This window comes from Nerophis lumbriciformis, linkage group LG13 (genome assembly GCF_033978685.3).
Source record: "Nerophis lumbriciformis linkage group LG13, RoL_Nlum_v2.1, whole genome shotgun sequence".
Classification (NCBI taxonomy): domain Eukaryota; kingdom Metazoa; phylum Chordata; class Actinopteri; order Syngnathiformes; family Syngnathidae; genus Nerophis; species Nerophis lumbriciformis.
Genome location: NC_084560.2, coordinates 9,945,421 through 9,971,838, shown reverse-complemented (window position 1 = coordinate 9,971,838; position 26,418 = coordinate 9,945,421). Strand labels below are relative to the sequence as shown.

General features: G+C 40.8%; 1 protein-coding gene across 1 annotated transcript in view; it reads right to left on the bottom strand.

The window, feature by feature from the left end:
* Positions 1-26,418, bottom strand: part of cps1 (carbamoyl-phosphate synthase 1, mitochondrial) — a 177,174-nt gene that overhangs the window by 133,819 nt on the left and 16,937 nt on the right. The window contains exons 4-12 of the mRNA XM_061971724.2: positions 22,414-22,503; positions 22,287-22,343; positions 22,125-22,217; positions 18,460-18,549; positions 18,116-18,244; positions 4,022-4,128; positions 1,162-1,303; positions 920-997; positions 728-826 (exon numbers count right to left, since the gene is read on the bottom strand). Coding sequence (XP_061827708.1) covers positions 728-826; positions 920-997; positions 1,162-1,303; positions 4,022-4,128; positions 18,116-18,244; positions 18,460-18,549; positions 22,125-22,217; positions 22,287-22,343; positions 22,414-22,503 — 885 coding nt within the window. The remainder of the gene's footprint in view (positions 1-727; positions 827-919; positions 998-1,161; positions 1,304-4,021; positions 4,129-18,115; positions 18,245-18,459; positions 18,550-22,124; positions 22,218-22,286; positions 22,344-22,413; positions 22,504-26,418) is intronic.

Here is a 26,418-nt window from a genome sequence, read left to right as displayed (position 1 = left end):
AATAAGTAAAAAAAAAAAAAAGAATACATAAAAATTGGAATAAAATATGCAATATTTTCCCCCAAAAAATATGTCGTAGTGAGATTTTTTTTAAGTGAAATAATTGGAGCCTTGAATAGGTCAAATATTCATAACAATATTGATTTTATAAAGTCATGAAATACATCCCTGGACACATGAGGACTTTGAATATGAACGAAGTATGATCCTGTAACTACTATCGGATCGATACCTAAATTTGTGGTATCATCCAAAACAAATGTAAAGTATCAAACAACAGAAGAATAAGTGATTATTACATTTCAACAGAAGTGTAGCTAGAACATGTTGAAACAGAAAATAAGCAGATATCAACAGTAAATGAACAAGTAGATTAATAATACATTTGTACAGTTTGTCCCTCATAATGTTGACAAAATAGGTAGATAAATGACAATATGTTACTGCATACGTCAGCAGACTAATTAGGAGTTGTTTGTTTACGTACTAATAAAAGACAAGTTATCTAGTATGTTCACTATTTTATTTAAGGCCAAAATTGTTCTTGGATTGCAATAACATAGGTTTAATGTACCATAAGGTTTTTTTGTTAAAAAAAAAAAAAGAAGCCCATAATGCAGTTTTTTGTGGTCCCCTTTATTTAGAAAAGTATCGAAACACATTTAGGTACCGGTACCAAATTATTGGTGTCAGGACAATCCTATCTGGAACACAGTACAGATCTCACCTGCACTCTGGGAGGGATGTACGGTTTCTTGGGCATGACGGACGCTATGTTGGCATCCTGTCCTTTTTGGATCAAGGCCATGAATGTGTCGAAGAGGAACTGCCCAGCCGCAAGACAATATCAAAGCCAATATTGACACTGAGATACACGCAAGGATTTCAATGTATTCAGCAAGTGGAGGTCTGTAAATACCTCGGTGTCGGTGGGGCCTCCTTTGGCCTCTGGGTGGAACTGAGCCGTGAAAACAGGTTTAGTGTTGTGCATGATGCCCTGCAAAACATCCCAAATGTGAGCGTGGACTGTGAAATGTTATTCTCTCAGCCTTTCTTGGAGGTCGCCCCACTTCCACTACATATTTCATGAGTGTTTATTCATGGGGGAGACATGCATGTGGCGTGTTTTGCTGGAAGTCATTTGCAGTGAACGGAACCCACCTCATTTGTGCCATCATTGGCGTTGATGAAAAGCGGGCTCCATCCTGGGGGAAGGGACTCGCTGTCTATGCCGTAGCCGTGGTTCTGGGCTGTAATGAAGGCCTGGCCGGTCATCAAATTCAGTACCGGCTGATTCTGGCCTCTGAGGAACACACACACCAATGACACACTTCAGCTGTTTTTTTCTACCCTTCCTACTGCCCGGGGCTCAAATGCAGGTTGCCAGCATGAGAGGTGAGAATGCCGACTACCAAGATAAAAGCCCAGACTATCACCTCGATAGTCAGCACTGCTTTCAAAGTTGTCAGGGAGCGAGGTTTACAAACGTAAACATGGCCCAGCCTCCATTACATACACCTCCCTAAACCGCACTCTCATCCGGGTCACGGCACCATTGCAACCCGTGTGGTTCAGTCCCTGCTTTTTCTGTTCCGCCAAGGACTCGAACCTTGGTTGTCTGCATGAGAGACGAGCGCGCTCGCTACCGAGCTAAAAGCCTAGGCACTGCTCTTGAAGTTGTCAGGGTGTGAGGTTTACCAACTCGATACCATCCGGGTCAAGGCACCATTGTAGCGATTGTGCACTCACTCTTTCGGCTCCGTCCTGTTTTTCCTATTGTTCCACCAGGTGCTCAAACCTGGGTCGTCCGCATGAGAGACAGGTGTGCTAACTACTGAGCGAAAAGCCCAAGCACTGCTCTTGAAGTTGTCAGGGAGTGAGGTTTACCAACTCGATACCATCCGGGTCACGGCACCATTGTAGCGATTGTGCACTCACTCTTTCGGCTCCGTCCTGTTTTTCCTATTGTTCCACCAGGTGCTCAAACCTGGGTCGTCCGCATGAGAGACAGGTGTGCTAACTACTGAGCGAAAAGCCCAAGCACTGCTCTTGAAGTTGTCAGGGAGTGAGGTTTACCAACTCGATACCATCCGGGTCACGGCACCATTGTAGCGATTGTGCACTCACTCTTTCGGCTCTGTCCTGTTTTTCCTATTGTTCCACCAGGTGCTCAAACCTGGGTCGTCCGCATGAGAGACAGGTGTGCTAACTACTGAGCTAAAAGCCCAGGCACTGTTCCTGAAGTTGTCAGGGAGTGAGGTTTACCAACTCGATACCATCCAGGTCACGGCACCATTGTAGCGATTGTGTACTCACTCTTTCGGCTGCTTCCTGTTTTTCCTACTGTTCCACTCGCTGCTCAAACCAACGAGCGTGCTGACTACCGAGCTAAAAGCCCAAGCACTGTTCCTGAAGTTGTCAGGGAGTGAGGTTTACCAACTCGATACCACCCGGGTCACGGCACCATTGGAGTGATTGTGTACTCACTCATTCGGCTCAGTCCTGTTTTTCCTACTGTTCCACCCGGTGCTCAAACCTGGGTCGTCCGCATGAGAGACAGGTGTGCTAATTACTGAGCCAAAAGCCCAAGCACTGTTCCTGAAGTTGTCAGGGAGTGAGGTTTACCAACTCGATACCATCCGGGTCACGGCACCATTTTCGCGTTTGTGTACTCACTCTTTCAGCTGCGTCCTGTTTTTCCTACTGTTCCACTCGCTGCTCAAACCAACGAGCGTGCTAACTACCGAGCTAAAAGCCCAAGCACTGTTCCTAAAGTTGTCAGGGAGTGAGGTTTACCAACTCGATACCATCCGGGTCACGGCACCATTGTAGCGATTGTGCACTCACTCTTTCGGCTGCTTCCTGTTTTTCCTACTGTTCCACTCGCTGCTCAAACCAACGAGCGTGCTAACTACCGAGCTAAAAGCCCAAGCACTGTTCCTGAAGTTGTCAGGGAGTGAGGTTTACCAACTCGATACCATCCGGGTCACGGCACCATTGTAGCGATTGTGCACTCACTCTTTCGGCTGCGTCCTGTTTTTCCTACTGTTCCACCCGGTGCTCAAACCTGGGTCGTCCGCATGAGAGACAGGTGTACTAACTACTGAGCGAAAAGCCCAAGCACTGTTCCTGAAGTTGTCAGGGAGTGAGGTTTACCAACTCGATACCATCCGGGTCACGGCACCATTTTAGCGTTTGTGTACTCACTCTTTCGGCTGCGTCCTGTTTTTCCTACTGTTCCACTCGCTGCTCAAACCGACGAGCGTGTTAACTATCGAGCTAAAAGCCCAGGCACTGCTCTTGAAGTTGTCAGGGAGTGAGGTTTACCAACTCGATACCATCCGGGTCACGGCACCATTGTAGCGATTGTGCACTCACTCTTTCGGCTGCGTCCTGTTTTTCCTACTGTTCCACCCGGTGCTCAAACCTGGGTCGTCCGCATTAGAGACAGGTGTGCTAATTACTGAGCCAAAAGCCCAAGCACTGTTCCTGGAGTTGTCAGGGAGTGAGGTTTACCAACTTGATACCATCCGGGTCACGGCACCATTTTAGCGTTTGTGTACTCACTCTTTCAGCTGCGAATTGTTTTTCCTACTGTTCCACTCGCTGCTCAAACCAACGAGCGTGCTAACTACCGAGCTAAAAGCCCAAGCACTGTTCCTGAAGTTGTCAGGGAGTGAGGTTTACCAGCTCGATACCATCTGGGTCACTGCACCATTTTAGCGTTTGTGTACTCACTCTTTCGACTGCGTCCTGTTTTTCCTACTGTTCCACTCGCTGCTCAAACCGACAAGCGTGTTAACTACCGAGCTAAAAGCCCAGGCACTGCTCTTGAAGTGGTCAGAGAGTGGAGTTTACCAACTCGATACCATCCGGGTCACGGCACCATTGTAGCGATTGTGTAATCACTCTTTCAGCTCCGTCCTATTTTTCCTATTGTTCCACTTGCTGCTCAAACCGACGAGCGTGCTAACTACTGAGCTGTAGTTGTCAGGGAAGAAGGTTTAAAGTCTAAACTCACCTGTTGCCCATTGGTAGCTTGTAAGACTTTGCTCCAGCAGCGAGGGCAGTGATCTGATTGCCCATACAGATTCCAAACACCGGCTCGGGGCGATCACTCTGCAAAACCTACACAAATAAAATGGAAAACCTCAGAAGTTATTCGCTTGGTTTTGCTCAAAGAAGTTAAAAATAATCTTACCCTGTTTTCTATTTACAGGGCTCAAATTTAACCCTCTCATTTGTCGTAATGCCCTAAAAATTTACCAACTTTTGCGGCAACAACTTTCCGTGACCGCCCTTCAGTTTCACTTTTTACTTGTTAATGGTCAACGGCATAATGATAACTCGCAATTAAATTCCCTACGGTTCATACAGTCACCCTGTTATTTATTAATGCATTTTTGGGGAACATGAAGTCAGGCGCATGCGCACTAGCATTGTTTGGCTTATTTATCATGGCGGTCAAACTACGTTAATCTTACTTAGTCAACACACCTACATGTCACACTAAGGGTGGCCGTAAAAACAAGGCTAACACTGTCATAAACCTGTGCCATAATAGTGCGACAACACTAAACAAAAATTACAAACACATTTCGCAGCACCAACTCTTTCGGGACGCTACAGTCATTTTCCCTCGCTTCCCGCCGTGCGTTTGAGAGCGCACTGCTGTGTTTAGATGGAGACAGGTGTGGACAATATTGGAGACACTTGTCCCCACACTAAAAGTATACAGCGAAGGAGAAAAACTATATGATGCTGCTTTCATTTTGACAATACAGCGTCCATCAGCTGCTTTGACAGAGTAATGAGGTGGTTTTCTTTGTTGTTGGCCAAACTGTTGTACTGAACCACAAGGGGGCGTTGGAGAAGAACATCTTGTTTATTAGACTATCTTCATTAGCCAAACTGCTTTGTGTTTTATTTTGACATCAAAAAGTATATGCCATGTTTTTTTTTTTACATTACTTGTGTTTTTTTCATGTCACAAAGTAATACTTTAAAAACCATTTGACACGTCATTTTGTTAACGTTTTATTGTGTATAGTTAATTCCTATACGACATATTTCTGCTCAAACTCTTAATGGATCTGTCCCGATACAGAATCTACATAACTTAAAAAAAACAAAAAAAACAATACTTCCTTATATCAAAAGATAAAAATAGAGAAAGGCATCATGAAATGACAAAAAGTTGACAAGTTTATAATAATGATTTTTTTTTAAACTGTATATGTATTGACGAAGATAGATATCTACATATATCCATATTTAAGAGTTATTTATTTCTATAGTCAGGTTTGAAATAACTAGTGTTTTCTCTTTGTGCTCTTTCTATTTTTTCTCCATCTCATCACCGAGGGTACACTGTGGACTACCTTGAGCTTGGAATGCAGGGAGTAGTAATACTCCTTTCTCTTACCTTATCCTGTCTTTTCTCAGAGTAGAATAATTGACTTGTGTATTACTTCTGGAGGGTGGGGGCGAGGGACATATTGAAGAAGACAGCACTTCCGTAAGGTTTTCAGATCAGCTTAGCTGCGCAATTGAATGTGTTGTCCTAGGCTGTTCTCTATCTTCAAAGCTTTGAAAATAAATTACAAAATACCTATTCTGTTCTGGTGATAATTTGAACTCAGCTTATGTGTCATCAAAAGAATTTGGGATTGACCAGTAACTTAAATTCCCTTGGAGGAACATCTGGTCCAAACGCAACAGTATGCATGCATGCATGCATGCATGCATGCATGCTTTGGAGCCCCTGCTTGGAAAGAAAATGTTTGCCTTGGTGCCCTTCTAACTTGCCTTGGGGCCCTAAAATATGAGCCCTCCTTTAAGGCAACACTTGCCTTGACCATAAAAAGTTAAAATTCGAGGCCTGTATTTATACGCACACATTCTATTTTCCTCTAGTTTTAAATGTGTTTGGATGCACCGGGTGCGGAGAGCGAGTAAAGTTAACTTTCAGTTTCGATCTCCAACAAGATAGACATATGTGGAGAGCAAACATTTTCTGAAATGCTTCGGACTTTAGACGCCTTGGTCCTCCTTTCTCTAGCGCTGGAATCGATATTGTTTGTACGTACTCCTTTTTGTTAATCATCAATTCCAGTCCCCCCATTATTTAGACAGTCTGAGAATAAAAGGAGGACTCTTCCCTGCAAAAGGGAGAGACCCAATATTGAAAAATATAAAACTATTTTTCTCCCTACAAAGAGGTCTGAAAAAACTGTTTTTTGTAGGGCACACAGCATTATAAGGCGCACTGCCAATGAGCAGGTCTCGTCAGGTTTGTTTTCATACAAAAAGCGCACCGGATTATAGGGCGCTTTAAAGGGGTCATTTTCTTTTTTTTTTTTTTCTAAATGTAAAACACTTCCTTGTGGTCTACATAACATGTAATAGCGGTTCTTTGGTCCAAATGTTGCATAGATTGCGTTTTACAGATCATCTTTAAGTCGCTTTCTGACAGTCGCTTCAGGATGCACCGTTTTGTGGGCGGTCTTATTTACGTGGCTCACCTTTGGCAGTGTCTTTTCTCCATCATCTTTGTTGTAGCGTGCAAGGACGGGAGTGGAAGAAGTGTCAAAAGATGGAGCTAACTGTTTTAATGACATTCAGACTTTACTTCAATCAATAACGGAGCAACATCTCCTCATCCGTGGCTCACTAATGCAACAACAACGCCGGAAATGTGTCCCGTGAAAGAGACGTCTGATCGGAACTTTCTAATAACTGCCAATGAGCGGGTAAATAATGTAAACCCACTACACCAGTAATTTTTAGAGCGCGATATAAGTTAGAACTTTACGCTACTTTATATTAGAAATGGCAACAGCGGAGAATGACTGTTCCATAACAAGAAATCAGTGACGTGCGGTGAGGTTGATGGCTGGTGAGGCACTGACTTCATCAAAGTCAGATTTACAAACATATGAACCCTAAAGAGTATCTTATTCACCATTTGATTGGCAGCAGTTAACGGGTTATGTTTAAAAGCTCATACCAGCATTCGTCCCTGCTTGGCACTCAGCATCAAGGGTTGGAATTGGGGGTTAAATCACCAAAAATGATTCCGAGGCGCGGCGCCGCTGCTGCCCACTGCTCCCCTCACCTCCCAGGGGGTGATCAAGGGGATGGGTCAAATGCAGAGGACAAATTTCATTACACCTAGTGTGTGTGTGACAATCATTGGTACTTTAACTTAACTTTAACTTTACACATACAAACTGTAGCACACAAAAAAGCACATTTAATAAAAAAAACTTTATTATGGTCTTACCTTTACTTATAAAATAAATCCATGAGCCGCTATTGTGCTGGATTAATGCAATCCCTGACGAGAGTGTTATATCAACTAAAGCCCTCACTTAAACTTTCCACGTGCAAGATTGAATCTATTTAAAAAAGTGTAACCGAGGGTTTATAAATGTCGCCTATACTGTATGAAACTACAAAATAAACACGGAGGCTCCAGTTTACACGAGGACCACTTTATTTACCTTCTTTCAAAAACTTCCGCTCCACTCCAACGTGTCGTCACTTCCGCTCTTAGCGCCTTCAAAATAAGAGCTCAAGGCATATACTGTATAACAGCGCATAACAGGAACTTAACATCACAAAGAGGAAAGCCCATAAAAATAGGTTACAAAAGTTATTTAATAAGAAGCCAAAAAGTGCAAAAACAATAATTTTCGTGTTGGAGGAGTTGTGAATTAGATACACCTGCAGTCTGCAGGTGTACCTAATGTTGTGGCCCTGCAGTCCTCCAACACGAACATTATTGTTTTTGCACTTTTTGGCTTCTTATGAAATAACTTTTTTAAATAGATTCATTCTTGCACGTGGAAAGTTTAAGTGTGGGCTTTAGTTGATACAACACTCCCGTCAGGGGTTTCCGTGCATTCTACGGCGAGGGTGCAGGAGGCGAGCCTCAGCCAGTGCGTCTTTTGCAGCCGTTTTATGATCGCTCAGCACAAGAAATACGTTACACACATACAGTTGACAAAATACACTGTACATTATATACCTCAGCTAACTAAACTATGGAAATGTATAATATAATTCATATAGCAATACAGTCTCACTGCACAGCAGGCCAGCAGTTAGCCGAGTCCGCAATCCATGGTGAGGAACAACGCAGTGACGTGCCTCAACCGTCTCTTCTCAGTATTTGAACGGCAAATGTGAAAATTCAGCGATTTTAAATAAAAATACTCTAAAACGGGTGAAGTTAAATGGAAAATAACTTTATAGTATAATCACTGGATACATATAACAATTTAATAATAAAAAAAAATTTTACATGTTTTTTCTTTCCATGATGGCAGGTGAGGCGGGGCCTATTTCTTGCACGTCACTGCAAGAAATAGAAAAAGAAGACGCTTGTTGACTACGGTGTCGACACTGACTACAGTGGCGGACGGGCGCAAATTTCCAGGACTTATGCAGATCCCAAATACAGAACAGCAGGTACCACAAGGTAAAAAAAAAGTTGGTTTTGCATAATATTGCAAAACAAAACGGCAGATAATGTGTCTAATGGGTGCCATTTTGCGGTCCTTATACGCACACCATACTACTCGTATGTTGACAATCCATCAAGTCGTACTAAAACAGTTTGACAGATTTTTTGAGATCCATGTGTAATGTTCTATATTTTCAATGGAACATTTAAAGTCGTGTTTACTGGCGTCATCCTGCAGTCTACACGTATCTCTTATGTGTGACTGCCATCTACTGGTCACACTCATCATTACACCATGTACCAAATAAAATAGCTTCGAGGTTGGTCAGCACAACCAAAATTATTCCGTACATTACAGCACTGTCGAGTTTTGAGAAAATGAAAGGATTTTAAGTGCGCCTTATAGTCTGAAAAATACGGTATACAGATTATTACTGCACGTGTACAAACCAGAAAACCATGCAAAAGACAGTTTCTGAAAGGTGGCCAAGTTGGCAAATAACATGAAATATGATACGAGGTCGTTGCGACAAAAAAAGTTGTGCTTAAAAGTCATACTTGCCAACCCTCCCGGATTTTCCGGGAGACTCCCGAAATTCAGCGCCTCTCCCGAAAACCTTGCGGGACAAATTTTCTCCCGGAAATCTCCCGAAATTCAGGCGGACTCGGGTCCTCCACAATATAAAAAAGCGTACCTGCCCAATCACGTTATAACTATAGAATGATGGAGGGCGAGTTCTTGGTTTCTTATGTGGGTTTATTGTTAGGCAGTTTCATTAACGTCCTCCCAGCGTGGCAACAACACACAACAGCAGTCACTTTTTTGTATACCGTAAAGCAGTTTGTCTGCCGTAAACAGCAATGTTGTGACACTCTTAAACAGGACAATACTGCCATCTAGTGCATTTGATGAAAGCACTTTTGTGCGTGCCACACATCAATGCTCAGAGAGGGTGTTCAGCATGCTTCGAAAAATAGTGACAGAGAATAGAACAAGGATGGACAATTCAACCCTTAACTCAACAATGAGTAGATGAGTGTTATGTGTGTGTATATGTGTAAATAAATGAACACTGAAATTCATTTATTTTATATATATATATCACACACACACACACACACACACACACACACACACACACACACACACACACACACACACACACACACACACACACACACACACACACACACACACACACACACACACACACACACACACACACACACACACACACACACACACACACACACACACACACACACACACACACACACACACACACACACACACACACACACACACACACACACACACACACACACACACACACGTAAAAGCCAGTAAATTAGAATATTTTGAAAAACTTGATTTATTTCAGTAATTGCATTCAAAAGGTGTAACTTGTACATTATATTTATTCATTGCACACAGACTGATGCATTCAAATGTTTATTTCATTTAATTTTGATGATTTGAAGTGGCAACAAATGAAAATCCAAAATTCCGTGTGTCACAAAATTAGAATATTATTTAAGGCTAATACAAAAAAGGGATTTTTTAGAAATGTTGGCCAACTGAAAAGTATGAAAATGAAAAATATGAGCATGTACAATACTCAATACTTGGTTGGAGCTCCTTTTGCCTCAATTACTGCGTTAATGCGGCGTGGCATGGAGTCGATGAGTTTCTGGCACTGCTCAGGTGTTATGAGAGCCCAGGTTGCTCTGATAGTGGCCTTCAACTCTTCTGCGTTTTTGGGTCTGGCATTCTGCATCTTCCTTTTCACAATACCCCACAATTTTCTATGGGGCTAAGGTCAGGGGAGTTGGCGGGCCAATTTAGAACAGAAATACCGTGGTCCGTAAACCAGGCACGGGTAGATTTTGCGCTGTGTGCAGGCGCCAAGTCCTGTTGGAACTTGAAATCTCCATCTCCATAGAGCAGGTCAGCAGCAGGAAGCATGAAGTGCTCTAAAACTTGCTGGTAGACGGCTGCGTTGACCCTGGATCTCAGGAAACAGAGTGGACCGACACCAGCAGATGACATGGCACCCCAAACCATCACCCAACCATGCAAATTTTGCATTTCCTTTGGAAATCGAGGTCCCAGAGTCTGGAGGAAGACAGGAGAGGCACAGGATCCACGTTGCCTGAAGTCTAGTGTAAAGTTTCCACCATCAGTGATGGTTTGGGGTGCCATGTCATCTGCTGGTGTCGGTCCACTCTGTTTGAGATCCAGGGTCAACGCAGCCGTCTACCAGCAAGTTTTAGAGCACTTCATGCTTCCTGCTGCTGACCTGCTCTATGGAGATGGAGATTTCAAGTTCCAACAGGACTTGGCGCCTGCACACAGCGCAAAATCTACCCGTGCCTGGTTTACGGACCATGGTATTTCTGTTCTAAATTGGCCCGCCAACTCCCCTGACCTTAGCCCCATAGAAAATCTGTGGGGTATTGTTAAAAGGAAGATGCAGAATGCCAGACCCAAAAACGCAGAAGAGTTGAAGGCCACTATCAGAGCAACCTGGGCTCTCATAACACCTGAGCAGTGCCAGAAACTCATCGACTCCATGCCACGCCGCATTAACGCAGTAATTGAGGCAAAAGGAGCTCCAACCAAGTATTGAGTATTGTACATGCTCATATTTTTCATTTTCATACTTTTTAGTTGGCCAACATTTCTAAAAATCCCTTTTTTGTATCAGCCTTAAGTAATATTCTAATTTTGTGACACACGGAATTTTGGATTTTCATTTGTTGCCACTTCAAATCATCAAAATTAAATGAAATAAACATTTGAATGCATCAGTCTGTGTGCAATGAATAAATATAATGTACAAGTTACACCTTTTGAATGCAATTACTGAAATAAATCAAGTTTTTCAAAATATTCTAATTTACTGGCTTTTACCTGTATGTATGTGTGTGTATATATATATATATATATATATATATATATATATATATATATATATATATATATATATATATATATATATATATATATATATATATATATATATATATATATATATATATATATATATATATATATATATATATAGCTAGATATCACTGAACGTCAAGTATTTCCTATATATATATATATATATATATATATATATATATATATAGGAAATACTTGACTTCTACTGAATTCTAGCTGTAAATATACTCCTCCCCTTTTAGCCACGCCCCCAACCACGCCCCCGTCTCACCCCGACCACGCCCACCCCCTCCCGAAATCGGTGGTCTCAAGGTTGGCAAGTATGTTAAAAGTAGAGATGTCCGATAAAATCAGGCTGCCAATATTATCGGCCGATAAATGCTTTAAAATGTAATATCGGAAATCATCGGTATCGGTTTCAAAATGATCGGTATCGGTTTCAAAAAGTAAAATGTATGACTTTTTAAAACGCCGCTGTGTACACGGACGTAGGGAGAAGTACAGAGCGCCAACAAACCTTAAAGGCACTGCCTTTGCGTGCCGGCCCAGTCACATAATATCTACGGCTTTTCACACTCACAAGCGAATCCAATGCATACTTGGTCAACAGCCATACAGGTCACACTGAGGGTGGCCGTATAAACAACTTTAACACTGTTACAAATATGCGCTACACTGTGAACCCACACCAAACAAGAATGACAAACACATTTCGGTAGAACATCCACACCGTAACACAACATAAACACAACAGAACAAATACTCAGAACCCCTTGCAGCACTAACTCTTCCGGGACGCTACAATATACACCCCTCCCCACACCCACCCACCTCAACCTCCCCATGCTCTCTCAGGGAGAGCATGTCCCAAATTCCAAGCTGCTGTTTTGAGGCATGTTAAAAAAAATATTAAAAAAAGCACTTTGTGACTTCAATAATGAATATGGCAGTGCCATGGTGGCATTTTTTTCCATAACTTGAGTTGATTTATTTTGGAAAACCTTGTTACATTGTTTAATGCATCCAGCGGGGCATCACAACAAAATTAGGCATAATAGTGTGTTAATTCCACGACTGTATATATCGGTTGATATCGGAATCAGTAATCAAGAGTTGCACAATATCGGACAATCGGCAAAAAAGCCATTATCGGACATCTCTACTTAAAAGGCATCCAATCAAAAAAGGCATATTGTGGTCAACAAACCGGATGTTTCATTGACGCCCCACTTAAGAACTTTCAGTTTTAGTTGATTTGGGCGGCGCTGGTGGACCAAAGCAGAAGTGTTTTGCCAGAAAACGACCACATTTCCCATGATGCCTAGCGCATATTGCGTCACACTGACATGATGTAATACTGTCAGAAATATTCTGTCTCTAATGGCTATGCTGATGTTAAATAGCAGACACTATCAAGAAATGATCTTGGATTGTGCGCCAAACACGACGCAACTAACTAGAATGTATTGGGGCGGATGCAGGTCCCAAGCAAAGAAACACCGGCTTGGAGCATCAAAAGTCACTTAATAGTTTAGTAGGAACATAACCAACTCTGTTGTACACAACAGCTAAGTACACAAGATAGACTTACGTAATAATCATTGAACAATATGGCAGTCTAAAACACATTTGTCAATACAAACAGTATCAATTATAGTTTCGTATTACTTACACATAAAAAGTCTCGAAGGCTGAAGTGTATTAGAAAGTATCCAGTAACAAATGTGTCTGCGTCATTCAATTTACTGCTTTACTTCATTAAGTATTGTGACCAGTAGGTTTTACCTAATACAAATTACCATAAATTCTGAGGTAAGTAAGCGGCTAAGTATTTAGCCGCACCTACCAAATTTTGGAAGAAAAAAATAATTAAAGATTAACTAAGCCGCACCGGACCATACACCGAGGATATATACGGGTAGAAACAAGAGTTTGTAAATGTTGTAATTATTTCCAAACGGTGTCTATAACTGGGCAGTAAAACGGTTGATTAAACAAAACAGAAATCATCGCCATGGACCCACTAGCTGCGCAAGCTAGCTCTCCAATCAGCTAAACAGACTCGATAACTCCACAGTGACATTTTGGTGAATTTACTGAAGAATTTGTGAAACTGAATCAATACAAAATAATGCCACTGTAAGTTAAAATACAAACAGACACTATTAAATGTGTTAGCATATTAGCTAATGACACTAGCTTCATTACAGTGACGTGCAGTCACTAGAGGCAGGTGAGGCAGGGCCTCACCTGCCATCATGGAAAGAAAAAAAATGTAAAAATATATTTTTTTTATTAAATTGTTATATGTATCCAGTGATTATACTATAAAGTTATTTTCCATTTAACTTCACCCGTTTTAGATTATTTTTATTTAAAATCGCTGAATTTTCACATTTGCCGTTCAAATACTGAGAAGAGACGGTGCGGTGAACAGCAGCCAGTTGAGGCACGTCACTCAGTGCCTCACCATGGATTGCGGACTCGGCTAACTGCTGGCCTGCTGTGCAGTGAGACCGTATTGCTATATGAATTATATTATACATTTCCATAGTTTAGTTAGCTGAGGTATATAATGTACAGTGTATTTTGTCAACAACTGTATGTGTGTAACGTATTTCTTGTGCTGAGCGATCATTAAACGGCTGAAAAAGACGCCGTAGAATGCACGGCAACCCCTGACGGGAGTGTTATATCAACTAAAGCCCACACTTAAACTTTCCACGTGCAAGATTGAATCTATTTAAAAAAGTTATTTCATAAGAAGCCAAAAAGTGCAAAAACAATAATGTTGGTGTTGAAGGAGTTGTGAATGACTGCAGGGCCACAACATTATGTACACCTGCAGACTGCAGGTGTACATAATTCACAACTCCTCCAACACGAACATTATTGTTTTTGCACTTTTTGGCTTCTTATTAAATAACTTTTGTAACCTATTTTCATGGGCTTTCCTCTTTGTGATGTTAAGTTCCTGTTATGCGCTGTTATACAGTATATGCCTTGAGCTCTTATTTTGAAGGCGCTAAGAGCGGAAGTGACGACACGTTGGAGTGGAGCGGAAGTTTTTGAAAGAAGGTAAATAAAGTGGTCCTCGTGTAAACTGGAGCCTCCGTGTTTGTTATTTTGTAGTTTCATACAGTATAGGCGACATTTATAAACCCTCGGTTACACTTTTTTAAAATAGATTCAAACTTGCACGTGGAAAGTTTAAGTGAGGGCTTTAGTTGATATAACACTCTCGTCAGGGGGTGCATTAATCCAGCACAACTGCGGCTCATGGACTTATTTTATAAGTAAAGGTAAGACCATAATAACGTTTTTTTTAATTAAATGTGCTTTTTTGTGTGCTACAGTTTGTATGTGTAAAGTTAAAGTTAAGTTAAAGTACCAATGATTGTCACACACACACTAGGTGTAATGAAATTTGTCCTCTGCATTTGACCCATCCCCTTGATCACCCCCTGGGAGGTGAGGGGAGCAGTGGGCAGCAGCGGCGCCGCGCCCGGGAATAATTTTTGGTGATTTAATAACCCCCAATTCCAACCCTTGATGCTGAGTGCCAAGCAGGGAAGAATGCTGGTATGAGCTTTTAAACATAACCCGTTAACTGCTGCCAATCAAATGGTGAATAAGATACTCTTTAGGGTTCATATGTTTGTAAATCTGACTGTGATGAAGTCAGTGCCTCACCAGCCATCAACCTCACCGCACGTCACTGCTTCATTACATTACGATAGCACGTACAAATATGCATGAAAACACTCCTACAGACATCACACATGGGACGGTTTAGTGAGTGAGAATTGTTTGTTATATTGTAAAACTTACAAACGCTGCTTGGACTGATGAATGAAGAATCCTTTCGAGAAAACGCGCTTTAGACTGTTTTATTTCCAATTTAAAGCAGAAACAGGAAGCACATTTTCAACCGACAGCATCTGCAGTGAGTGAAGTCTTCCAAAAGATGGCGCCATAGCACAAATAACACATTTTCAGTGACTCTGCCGGCGGATATGAAAACTATTTGATCAATACAAAACGTTATGAGCGTCAGCGAAGAATCCATAAATTAGCTGCATCGTTTTATAAACCGCAGGGTCCAAAGCGTAGGAAAGAAAAGTAGCGGCTTATAGTCCGTAAAACTGGAATACAGCATAAATCTATTCCAGTTTAAAAATAGGTTAGTGTCCTGAGTAATTTCACTTGATCAAACCTTTTCCAACATCCCAAACTACAAAATATTATATTATTAAATATGTAAGGCGTGTGCTGCTATTGTATCGACTCAAGGCTCCAATATCAGTATTGTATCGAAAATGAAAAAAGTTACATACAATTACAATAAAATAATATTCTGGCATAATTACCGTATATTTCGGCCTATAAGGCGCACTTAAATTATTTTCATTTTCTCAAAACTCGACAGTGCGCCTTATAATCCTGTGCACCTAATTGATGGAATAATTATGGTTGAGCTTACCGACCTCCAAGCTATCTTATTTGATACATGGTGTAATGATAATGTAGATGGCAGTCATACATAAGAGATACCGTAGACTGCAATATGACAGCAGTCACACATAAGAGATATACGTGTGGACTGCAATATGACTCAAGTAAACACCAAAATGTTATATGTTCCATTGAAAATATAGAACATTACACACGGCGCTCAAAAATCTAAATGTTTTAGTACGACTTTAGTAAGCTATGAAGCCGCACCGCTTGATGGATTGTACTGTGCTTCAACATACGAGTGTTATTATGTGTGTGTATAAGGTAAGACATATCTGGCGTTTCGTTTCTCAATATTATGCAAAAGCAACTTTTCTTACCTTCTGATCTGTATTTGGGATCTGCATAAGTCCTGAAAAATGTGCTTCTTCTTTTCCTCCATCTTTTTATGGGACATTCATCCTCCCCTGTTGCCATTCCTAATATAAAGTAGTGTAAAGTTCTTACTTATATCGGTCAGTAAACTCACCATGAAAGCGCTAAAACATACCGGTGTAGTGAGTTTGCATTATTCACCCAAGGAACTTTAGTTATTAGAGAGTTCCGGTCGGACGTTTTTTCACGGGACACATTTCCGGCGTTATTGTTGCACTAGTGAGCCACAGATGAGGAGATGCTGCTCCGGGTTTGACCTAAGTAAAGTCTGAATGTCACTAAAACAGTTAGCTCCATCTTTTGACACTTCTTCCACTCCCGTCCTTGCACGCTACACCGCTACAACAAAGATGACGGGGAGAAGACGCTGTCGAAGGTGAGCCACGTAAATAAGACCGCCCACAAAACGCCGCATCCTGAAGAGACTGTCAGAAAGCGGCTTGAAGATGATCTGTAAAACATAATCTCTGCAACATTTTGACCACAAGGAAGTGTTTTCAATTTAGAAAAAAAGAATAGTAATATGACCCCTTGAATGCGCCTTATAATCCGATGTGCCTTTCGTATGAAAATAAACCTGACTAGACCCGCTCATCAGCGGTGCGCCTTTTAATCCGGTGCGCCCTATGGTCCGGAAAATACGGTAATCATTATACAAAATAAAAGGTAGTATTAAATATACAATACTATGTTTTTTCGATTAAAAAAAATCTTGATATTGGTCAATTCAGTATCGCAAAGGTACTTCAGAAAACAAAATAGGCCCAGGCAGTCTTAAAACTAGAGATGTTTTTGACGATATCCGATATTGACCAACTCTTAATTACCGATTCCGATATCAACCGATACCGATATATACAGTCGTGGAATTAACACATTATTATGCCTAATTTTGTTGTGATGCCCCGCTGGATGCATTAAACAATGTAACAAGGTTTTCCAAAATAAATCAACTCAAGTTATGGAAAAAAAAATGCCAACATGGCACTGCCATATTTATTATTGAAGTCACAAAGTGCATTCTTTTTTTTTTTCTTTTTTTTTTAACATGCCTCAAAACAGCAGCTTGGAATTTGGGACATGCTCTCCCTGAGAGAGCATGAGGAGGTTGAGATGGGCGGGGTCGGGGGGAGCGGGGGTGTATATTGTAGCGTCCCGGAAGAGTTAGTGCTGCAAGGGATTCTGGGTATTTGTTCTGTTGTGTTACGGTGCAGATGTTCTCCCGAAATGTGTTTGTCATTCTTGTTTGGTGTGGGTTCACAGTGTGGCGCATATTTGTAACAGTGTTAAAGTTGTTTATACGGCCACCCTCAGTGTGACCTGTATGGCTGTTGACCAAGTGTGCTTGCATTCACTTGTGTTTGTGAAAAGCCGTAGATATGTGACTGGGCCGGCACGCAAAGGCAGTGCCTTTAAGGTTTATTGGCGCTCTACTTCTCCCTACGTCCGTGTACACAGCGGCGTTTTAAAAAGTCATAAATTTTACTTTTTGAAACAGATACTGATAATTTTTAAACCGATACCGATATTGCATTTTAATGCATTTATCGGCCGATAATATCGGCAGTCCAATATTATCGGACATTCCTACTTAAAACCTCCCAAAATTTTAGCTTAGTTTGCCTCGAAAGGTTTTAAAAGTACAGTTTTAATTATAACAGTAGTTTCATTATTTCCTAAAATAGGTGGACCAATGTCACAGACTGAAGAATGATCTCTAAAATCAGTTTCTTTAAAAGGTACGGTGAAGCCCATAAATGACGTAAAGAGAAACAAATAAACAAATCGGGTTATTTTCCTACCTTGCGGACATTCTGGATGAGTGCCTGAGCGAGAGATGGATCCCCTGGTCCATTGGAGATGAACAGGCCGTCATAGTTCAGACTCAGCAAATCCTGGTCCCAGGGCACCAGGTGGACCTCTGCACCTCGCTAGCACATAGACACTTCATTTCATCTCTCGTTTATTCAAGACTCGTGGTATTTGCTACCAACTTACACAAATTGTTAAAGATCATATTTAAACATTTGACTCACGTGAACAACAAATATCTTTGAAATACAATACATGGAAAAAAAAATTACAGTGAATTCATGTAGCAAAATGACGTTTTATAATTAACATTTTACATGAATGACTCTCTCACCTTAACGAGCAGGCGAATGATGTTGTGCTTTATTCCGCAATCAACTGCCACCACTTTGACAGGATTTCCTCTCCCGAAAACTTGAGTTCCCTGTGGGAGAACATAAGATTACGAATGGGTTGGAAAAAAAAAAAAAAAAAAAAAAAAAAAAAAAAAAAATCACAATAAATATTTGGAGCAGTTTAAGAAAAACTGCACTTTTTGGGGGAACTTACCAAGCATTCAAAATCTTTATGTAAGACAACACATTTCTCTTTCTTATGCATTCTAAACTGTAAATAAATGCTCGCAAATGTCAGGTAACAATGAAGCTAATGAGTGTGGCTCCATTTTGCCTATATGGCGCTTTAAAAAACATCCAAAAGCCTTCAAGGTTTTATATACATTGAATATTAATGTAGTATTTAGTAACATTCATAACAGGTAATATTTACATATTTTGATCACGCTGTGATCACTGATGGTGGAAACTTTACACTAGACTTCAGGCAACGTGGATCCTGTGCCTCTCCTGTCTTCCTCCAGACTCTGGGACCTCGATTTCCAAAGGAAATGCAAAATTTGCATGGTTGGGTGATGGTTTGGGGTGCCATGTCATCTGCTGGTGTCGGTCCACTCTGTTTCCTGAGATCCAGGGTCAACGCAGCCGTCTACCAGCAAGTTTTAGAGCACTTCATGCTTCCTGCTGCTGACCTGCTCTATGGAGATGGAGATTTCAAGTTCCAACAGGACTTGGCGTCTGCACACAGAGCAAAATCTACCCATGCCTGGTTTACGGACCACGGTATTTCTGTTCTAAATTGGCCCGCCAACTCCCCTGACCTTAGCCCCATAGAAAATCTGTGGGGTATTGTGAAAAGGATGATGCAGAATGCCAGACCCAAAAACGCAGAAGAGTTGAAGGCCACTATCAGAGCAACCTGGGCTCTCATAACACCTGAGCAGTGCCAGAAACTCATCGACTCCATGCCACGCCGCATTAACGCAGTAATTGAGGCAAAAGGAGCTCCAACCAAGTATTGAGTATTGTACATGCTCATATTTTTCATTTTCATACTTTTCAGTTGGCCAACATTTCTAAAAATCCCTTTTTTGTATTAGCCTTAAGTAATATTCTAATTTTGTGACACACGGAATTTTGGATTTTCATTTGTTGCCACTTCAAATCATCAAAATTAAATGAAATAAACATTTGAATGCATCAGTCTGTGTGCAATGAATAAATATAATGTACAAGTTACACCTTTTGAATGCAATTACTGAAATAAATCAAGTTTTTCAAAATATTCTAATTTACTGGCTTTTACCTGTATATATGTAGTATCTCGTAACATTCATAACATGTAATATTTACATATTTTGATCATGCTGTAAGTATATATGTAGTATCTAGTAACATTCATAACATGTAATATTTGCATATTTTGATCATGCTGTAAGTATATATGTAGTATCTAGTAACATTCATAACATGTAATATTTACATATTTTGATCATGCTGTATGTACAGTATGTAGTATCTAGTAACATTCATAATAACATGTAATATTTACATATTTTGATGATGCTGTAAGTATATATGGAGTATCTTGTAATATTCATAACATGTAATTACATATTTTGATCATGCTGTAAGTATATATGTAGTATCTAGTAACATTCATAACATGTAATATTTACATATTTTGATCATGCTGTATGTATGTAGTATCTAGTAACATTCATAACATGTAATATTTACATATTTTGATCATGCTGTAAGTATATATGTAGTATCTAGTAACATTCATAACATGCAATATTTACATATTTTGATCATGCTGTAAGTATATATGTAGTATCTAGTAACATTCAGAATAACATGTAATATTTACATATTTTGATCATGCTGTAGGTATACATGTAGTATTGAGTAACATTCATACTAACATGTAATATTTACATATTTTGATTATTAATTTCACGGACACATCACAACGCTCACTTTCCCCTCAACAACGAGACTACTAATCATGGCAGACTTGATGAGAGACAAAGACTACTTTGGGACAAATGATGATCCAGAAACTTCTATGTTTGATGCTGAATATAAGGAGGATGATCTACAAGTTTTAGAAGCTGTGTGCTAAACAGATGCAGCTTTAGTCAAGCACTAAGCATCATGAAGCAGTATTGCTAAGTGCTAAACAAACATAATAAAACAATCACTTACTGTACAATGTCTGCTCTCACTAGGATAAAGACCGATGGGATGTTTATATCTTCCCCTTTACATCAACAATTCATCATAATCCTCACAAAGGGTTAAAAAAAATATATGTGTGACTTCTCGCCATCTGTGGGTCTAAGTTGGATGTCAAAGTTAAAGGTAAAGTCCCAACGATAGTCACACACACACACACACACACACACACACACACACACACACACACACACACACACACACACACACACACACACACACACACACACACACACACACACACACACACACACAGTCTGGTGAAATTATCTTCTGCATTTGACCCATCCCCATGTTCATATCCTGGGAGGTGAGGGGAGCAGTGAGCAGCAGCGGTGGCCGGGCTCTGGAATCATTTGGTGATTTAACCCCCAATTCCAACCCTTGATGCTGACTGCTAACCCCATTTTTATAGTCTTTGGTATGACTCGGCCGGGGTTTGAACTCACGACCTTCCAATCTCAGGGCGGACACTGAGCAGGTCAAGTTGACCAACTTGTGGGTTTATGTCGACAACCTTCTAATATCCAGGTGAGAGGCATGGTTTATCATCTACAATTAACTTTCACCAACTCAGAAGTGATGCAGCAGCTCAATATGTCAATATAGCAGCATAAGCTAGTTCGCCCTCTGTGGTCAAGGCGCCGCTAAAAGTAGTGTCAGAATAAAACTTTGTGTTTCCATGAGTTCCCGGCGAGAGGACAAAAGCTGTCTTTGATCCTACCAAGCAAAAGGCTTGTAAAACTCCGCTGTGTACGATGAGAGGAGACAGGAGAGGTTCAGTTTCTTTGATCTATTGTGATCCACAGGAAGATCTTATCTTGACCCGAGATCTACAAAGCAGAGAGAAAGCAGGACCTGCCCAAGCTCCAAGCATCTTTTTGTTGAACTGTTTTGTGACCGAAGGCAATAGCTGTTTACGACCCCCGGTCCCTTTAGAAACAGTTGTTGCTATGTAATCAGGGAAAGTCCAAATAAAAGAGGTGCCGTAGAATTATCTTGCCAGAGCGTGGTGGATGACTGTACAAAGAGTACAGCCCAGACGTTTCTCCTCAATGAGCTAAATTGAATTCTGTCACTGTTTAATTCCTTGCTTCTTGTCTGTTTAATAGATGTCATCAGGGTTTTGAACCGGACAAGTAGTTCCTTGCGTTAGCGCTTATAATAACAAAATCGCTAATACTTGTTAATATTCAGGTCATGACATGTAAATGGAGTATTGTTGGCACTTTTTTTTTTTTAAAGAGGGTTTTATGGAGTATTTTCATTAGCTTCATTGTTAGCCACCTCATGTTTGCCATGTTTTACAATTTAGAATGCATAAAAAAAGAAAAATGTATGTTCTTGTCTGACATAAGAATGGTGAATGATAGGCGACATTGCAAAAAAGTGCAGTTCCCGTTTAGGGAAAAACTTTTGTTACTTTTGTGGACACATCTGCCACCAGGTTATTTCGGTTGGGATCTGACATCTCAACAGGTTGCCCATCAAACTCTATCTTCCCCAGAACAGTGCCCTGAGGAGAAAGGTCAAACATGAGTGGTCCGTCAAGTCAAGTATGAGCTGACGATGATATTTCCTGCACCTTGTCTCTGATGATCTTAGTCAACATCCTGGTGTCGATCCCAAAGAGCGCGGGAACCTTGAAATAAGTACAGTCCACTTTGAAAAACCAGCAGAACCACAGAGTCCGGACCCGGCAGTGTACCCACCTTCTCCTCTTGCAGCCACTGACCCAGAGACTTGACAGAGTTCCAGTGGCTGTACTCCTGACTGTAGTCCTGAACCAGGAGACCAGATACCTTCAGACACAGAAGCACAATTTAAGCTTCACTTAAAAGAAAGGCCCAAAGAAGTTGATTAGAATTGGGTAAATTGAAATAATGTGAGCATTAAAATGACAATGACTATTTAACAATGGATTAATCATTAATATTGCAACCTTATTAATGTAATATTCATGTCACAATCGCAGCAATTCATGCAAATTGCATAGCTCAGACCTACTTCCTGTTCCTGTCTACACCGCTTTGCTTTCTGGGTAATGTAGTAGCCTAACCTATACCTCTTAGTATACATGTTTGAATATTTATTTAACCTTTATTTATCTGGGGTAGAGAAATGTAGAACATGTTTTTATTAAAGTGCGAGCTTTTTGAGCTAATTGTGCAACCGTTGACCCTACAGTCACCTGGTATGTGACACTTGTTACTCTGTTAGCATGCTAACATTAAAGTGCTAACTTGTTAAGCTAATTTTACACTTTTACTCCAATTCCCCAGCCGTACACCTTAGAGAAGGGGTGCTCATTACGTCGATCGCGATCTACCGGTCGATCTCGGAGGGTGTGTCAGTCGATCACCAGCCAGGCATTAAAAAAATAGTCCTAAAAATGAGCGATCATAAATCTTCACTATGACGTCACTTTCGTCACTTGATTGACATTCACGGAACCCGAGGGTCTTCTGAGATGACGCTGGCTGCTGCCAGCTCATTAAAATTACCGACTGGAAGACGAGAAACACTTTATTTCAACAGACTCTGGCGCCGTACCTGTTCTCAAAACTCCAAAGACCGACTGCACAGTTGCACAATAAAAGCTCTGCTTCATCCTGCCTGCGCTACCAAAATAAGAGTCTCAGAAAGCTGGCGTGCACAAGCTAGCAAGCTACGGAGTTTGCCGACAATGTATTTCTTGTAAAGTGTATACAAAGGAGTACGGAAGCTGGACAAATAAGATGCCAAAAACCAACCACTTTCATGTGGTATTGGACAGAAAGGAGGACTTTTTTTCCTCCTCCATTCGAAAATGCGGGCGTTATCATCACCACTGTCTGATTCCAATCAATGCAAGTCATCACAATCAGGTAATACACCAACTTATATTCTTGTCTTCATGAAAGAAAGGAATCTATATGTGTTAAACATGCTTGTATTATCTTTAACCACCTTTAAGTTGTTAACAATATTAACTATATGTGTTAAACATGCTTGTATTATCTTTAACCACCTTTAAGTTGTTAACAATATTAACTATATGTGTTAAACATGCTTGTTTTATCTTTAACCACCTTTAAGTTGTTAACAATATTAACTATATGTATTAAACATACTTGTATTATCATTAAACAGCTTTAATGTATTAACAATATTAACTATATGTGTTAAACATGCTTGCATTATCATTAAACACCTTTAACTTGTTGACAAAAACATATATTTCATAAATAAGTAAATATAAATTATATATATGAATGAGGTAGATCCCCACGACTTGATCAATTGAAAAGTAGCTCGCCTGCAGAAAAAGTGTGAGCACCCCTGCCTTAGAGTCATATAACTTATGTGACACAAGCTAACTGCTAACATGCTAACGTTACCTTGCTAACATTAACATGCTAACTTCTTGAGCTTGTTTTGCAACCGTTTACACCAGAGTCTTATAACTTGGTATGTGACATTTGTTAACTGTTAGCATGCAAGGGATAGCATGCTGGCAAGCTAACTTAAAGGCCTACTGAAACGCACTACTACCGACCACGCAGTCTGATAGTTTATACATCAATGATGAAATCTTAACATTGCAACACATGCCAATACGGCCGGGTTAGCTTACTAAAGTGCAATTTTAAATTTCGCGCGAAATATCCTGCTGAAAACGTCTCGGTATGATGACGTCACGGATTGTAGAGGACATTTTGGGACAGCATGGTGGCCAGCTATTAAGTCGTCTGTTTTCATCGCAAAATTCCACAGTATTCTGGACATCTGTGTTGGTGAATATTTTGCAATTTGTTCAATGAACAATGGAGACAGCCAAGAAGAAAGCTGTAGGTGGGAAGCGGTGTATTGCGGCCGACTGCAGCAAAACAAACACAGCCGGTGTTTCATTGTTTACATTCCCGGAAGATGACAGTCTAGCTGTACCATTGGCCTGTGGAGAACTGGGACAACAGAGACTCTAACCAGGAGGACTTTTATGGCGTCACATTAGTGCCAAAAATCCGAGCGCATAAAAACTGATATCGCGCACTGATTCTCCACTTCGTGCGGGCGCTCCATAACCTTTTGTGCGCGCGTAGTGCCTTTTTGCATGCGCGCGGTGCCTTTTTGCGCGCGCGCCATCTCGGTCTGTGCGCTGTCATGTTTCATTTTGGCACTTTGGGGGCGGGTATGCTTAGACGGCCCCTTCTTTCTGATTGGTCAGGCGAAAAATGCTCAGAGCCAATCAGAAGTATAGCAGGGCGGGTCATCGTCAATATGTATCAAGATTTACGGAGGAAGAAGTGGATAAAAAAATGTTGCGCGCTGATGAAGGTTATTTCATACCACATAAACACAATACAGGGTAATACAAAATGTGACCCAAATAAATAAGACAACAAACACCATAATCACATATTTCAGCCAGAACTGGTCCACCAGCAATAACATCCAACCATAACATTATTTTATATTTTCACTTCTTCTTGAACATTTGTTTTCTAATTTATGGAATTTCTTTTGATTCAGCCATAAAATTAATGAAATAATCTTTGAATTTTGTTTTTAAAATGTTAAAAATAGCCTTTTAATAATGTATTCTGAAACAGTTTAAAACAATCAGAGAAGCATCGAGACGGGGCGCGCGCAAAAAGGCACCACGCGCGCGCAAAAAGGCACCACGCGCGCGCAAAAAGGTGTCGCGCGCGCACGAAGTGGAAAATCAGCGCGCGATAAGTTTTTATGCGCTCGGATTTTTGGCACTAATGTGACGCCATAGACTTTGAGTTGGATGCGCAGACGCGGTACCGTGAGTACGCATGCAGCTGCGGCTTCCAAACATTTGATTGCTTGCCCGTACGTGCGTGCCGCTATGTGCATGTCACGTACGTAACTTTGGGGACTTTGGGGAAATATGTGTGCTGTATGAACTTTGGGGAGGTGAACGGTACTTTGGGCTGTGGGATTGAGTGTGTTGTGCAGGTGTTTGAGTTGTATTGGCGGGTTATATGGACGGGAGGTGTTTGTTATGCGGGATTAATTTGTGGCATATTAAATATAAGCCTGGTTGTGTTGTGGCTAATAGAGTATATACAGGTAAAAGCCAGTAAATTAGAATATTTTGAAAAACTTGATTTATTTCAGTAATTGCATTCAAAAGGTGTAACTTGTACATTATATTTATTCATTGCACACAGACTGATGCATTCAAATGTTTATTTCATTTAATTTTGATGATTTGAAGTGGCAACAAATGAAAATCCAAAATTCCGTGTGTCACAAAATTAGAATATTGTGTAAGGCTAATACAAAAAAGGGATTTTTAGAAATGTTGGCCAACTGAAAAGTATGAAAATGAAAAATATGAGCATGTACAATACTCAATACTTGGTTGGAGCTCCTTTTGCCTCAATTACTGCGTTAATGCGGCGTGGCATGGAGTCGATGAGTTTCTGGCACTGCTCAGGTGTTATGAGAGCCCAGGTTGCTCTGATAGTGGCCTTCAACTCTTCTGCGTTTTTGGGTCTGGCATTCTGCATCTTCCTTTTCAGAATACCCCACAGATTTTCTATGGGGCTAAGGTCAGGGGAGTTGGCGGGCCAATTTAGAACAGAAATACCATGGTCCGTAAACCAGGCACGGGTAGATTTTGCGCTGTGTGCAGGCGCCAAGTCCTGTTGGAACTTGAAATCTCCATCTCCATAGAGCAGGTCAGCAGCAGGAAGCATGAAGTG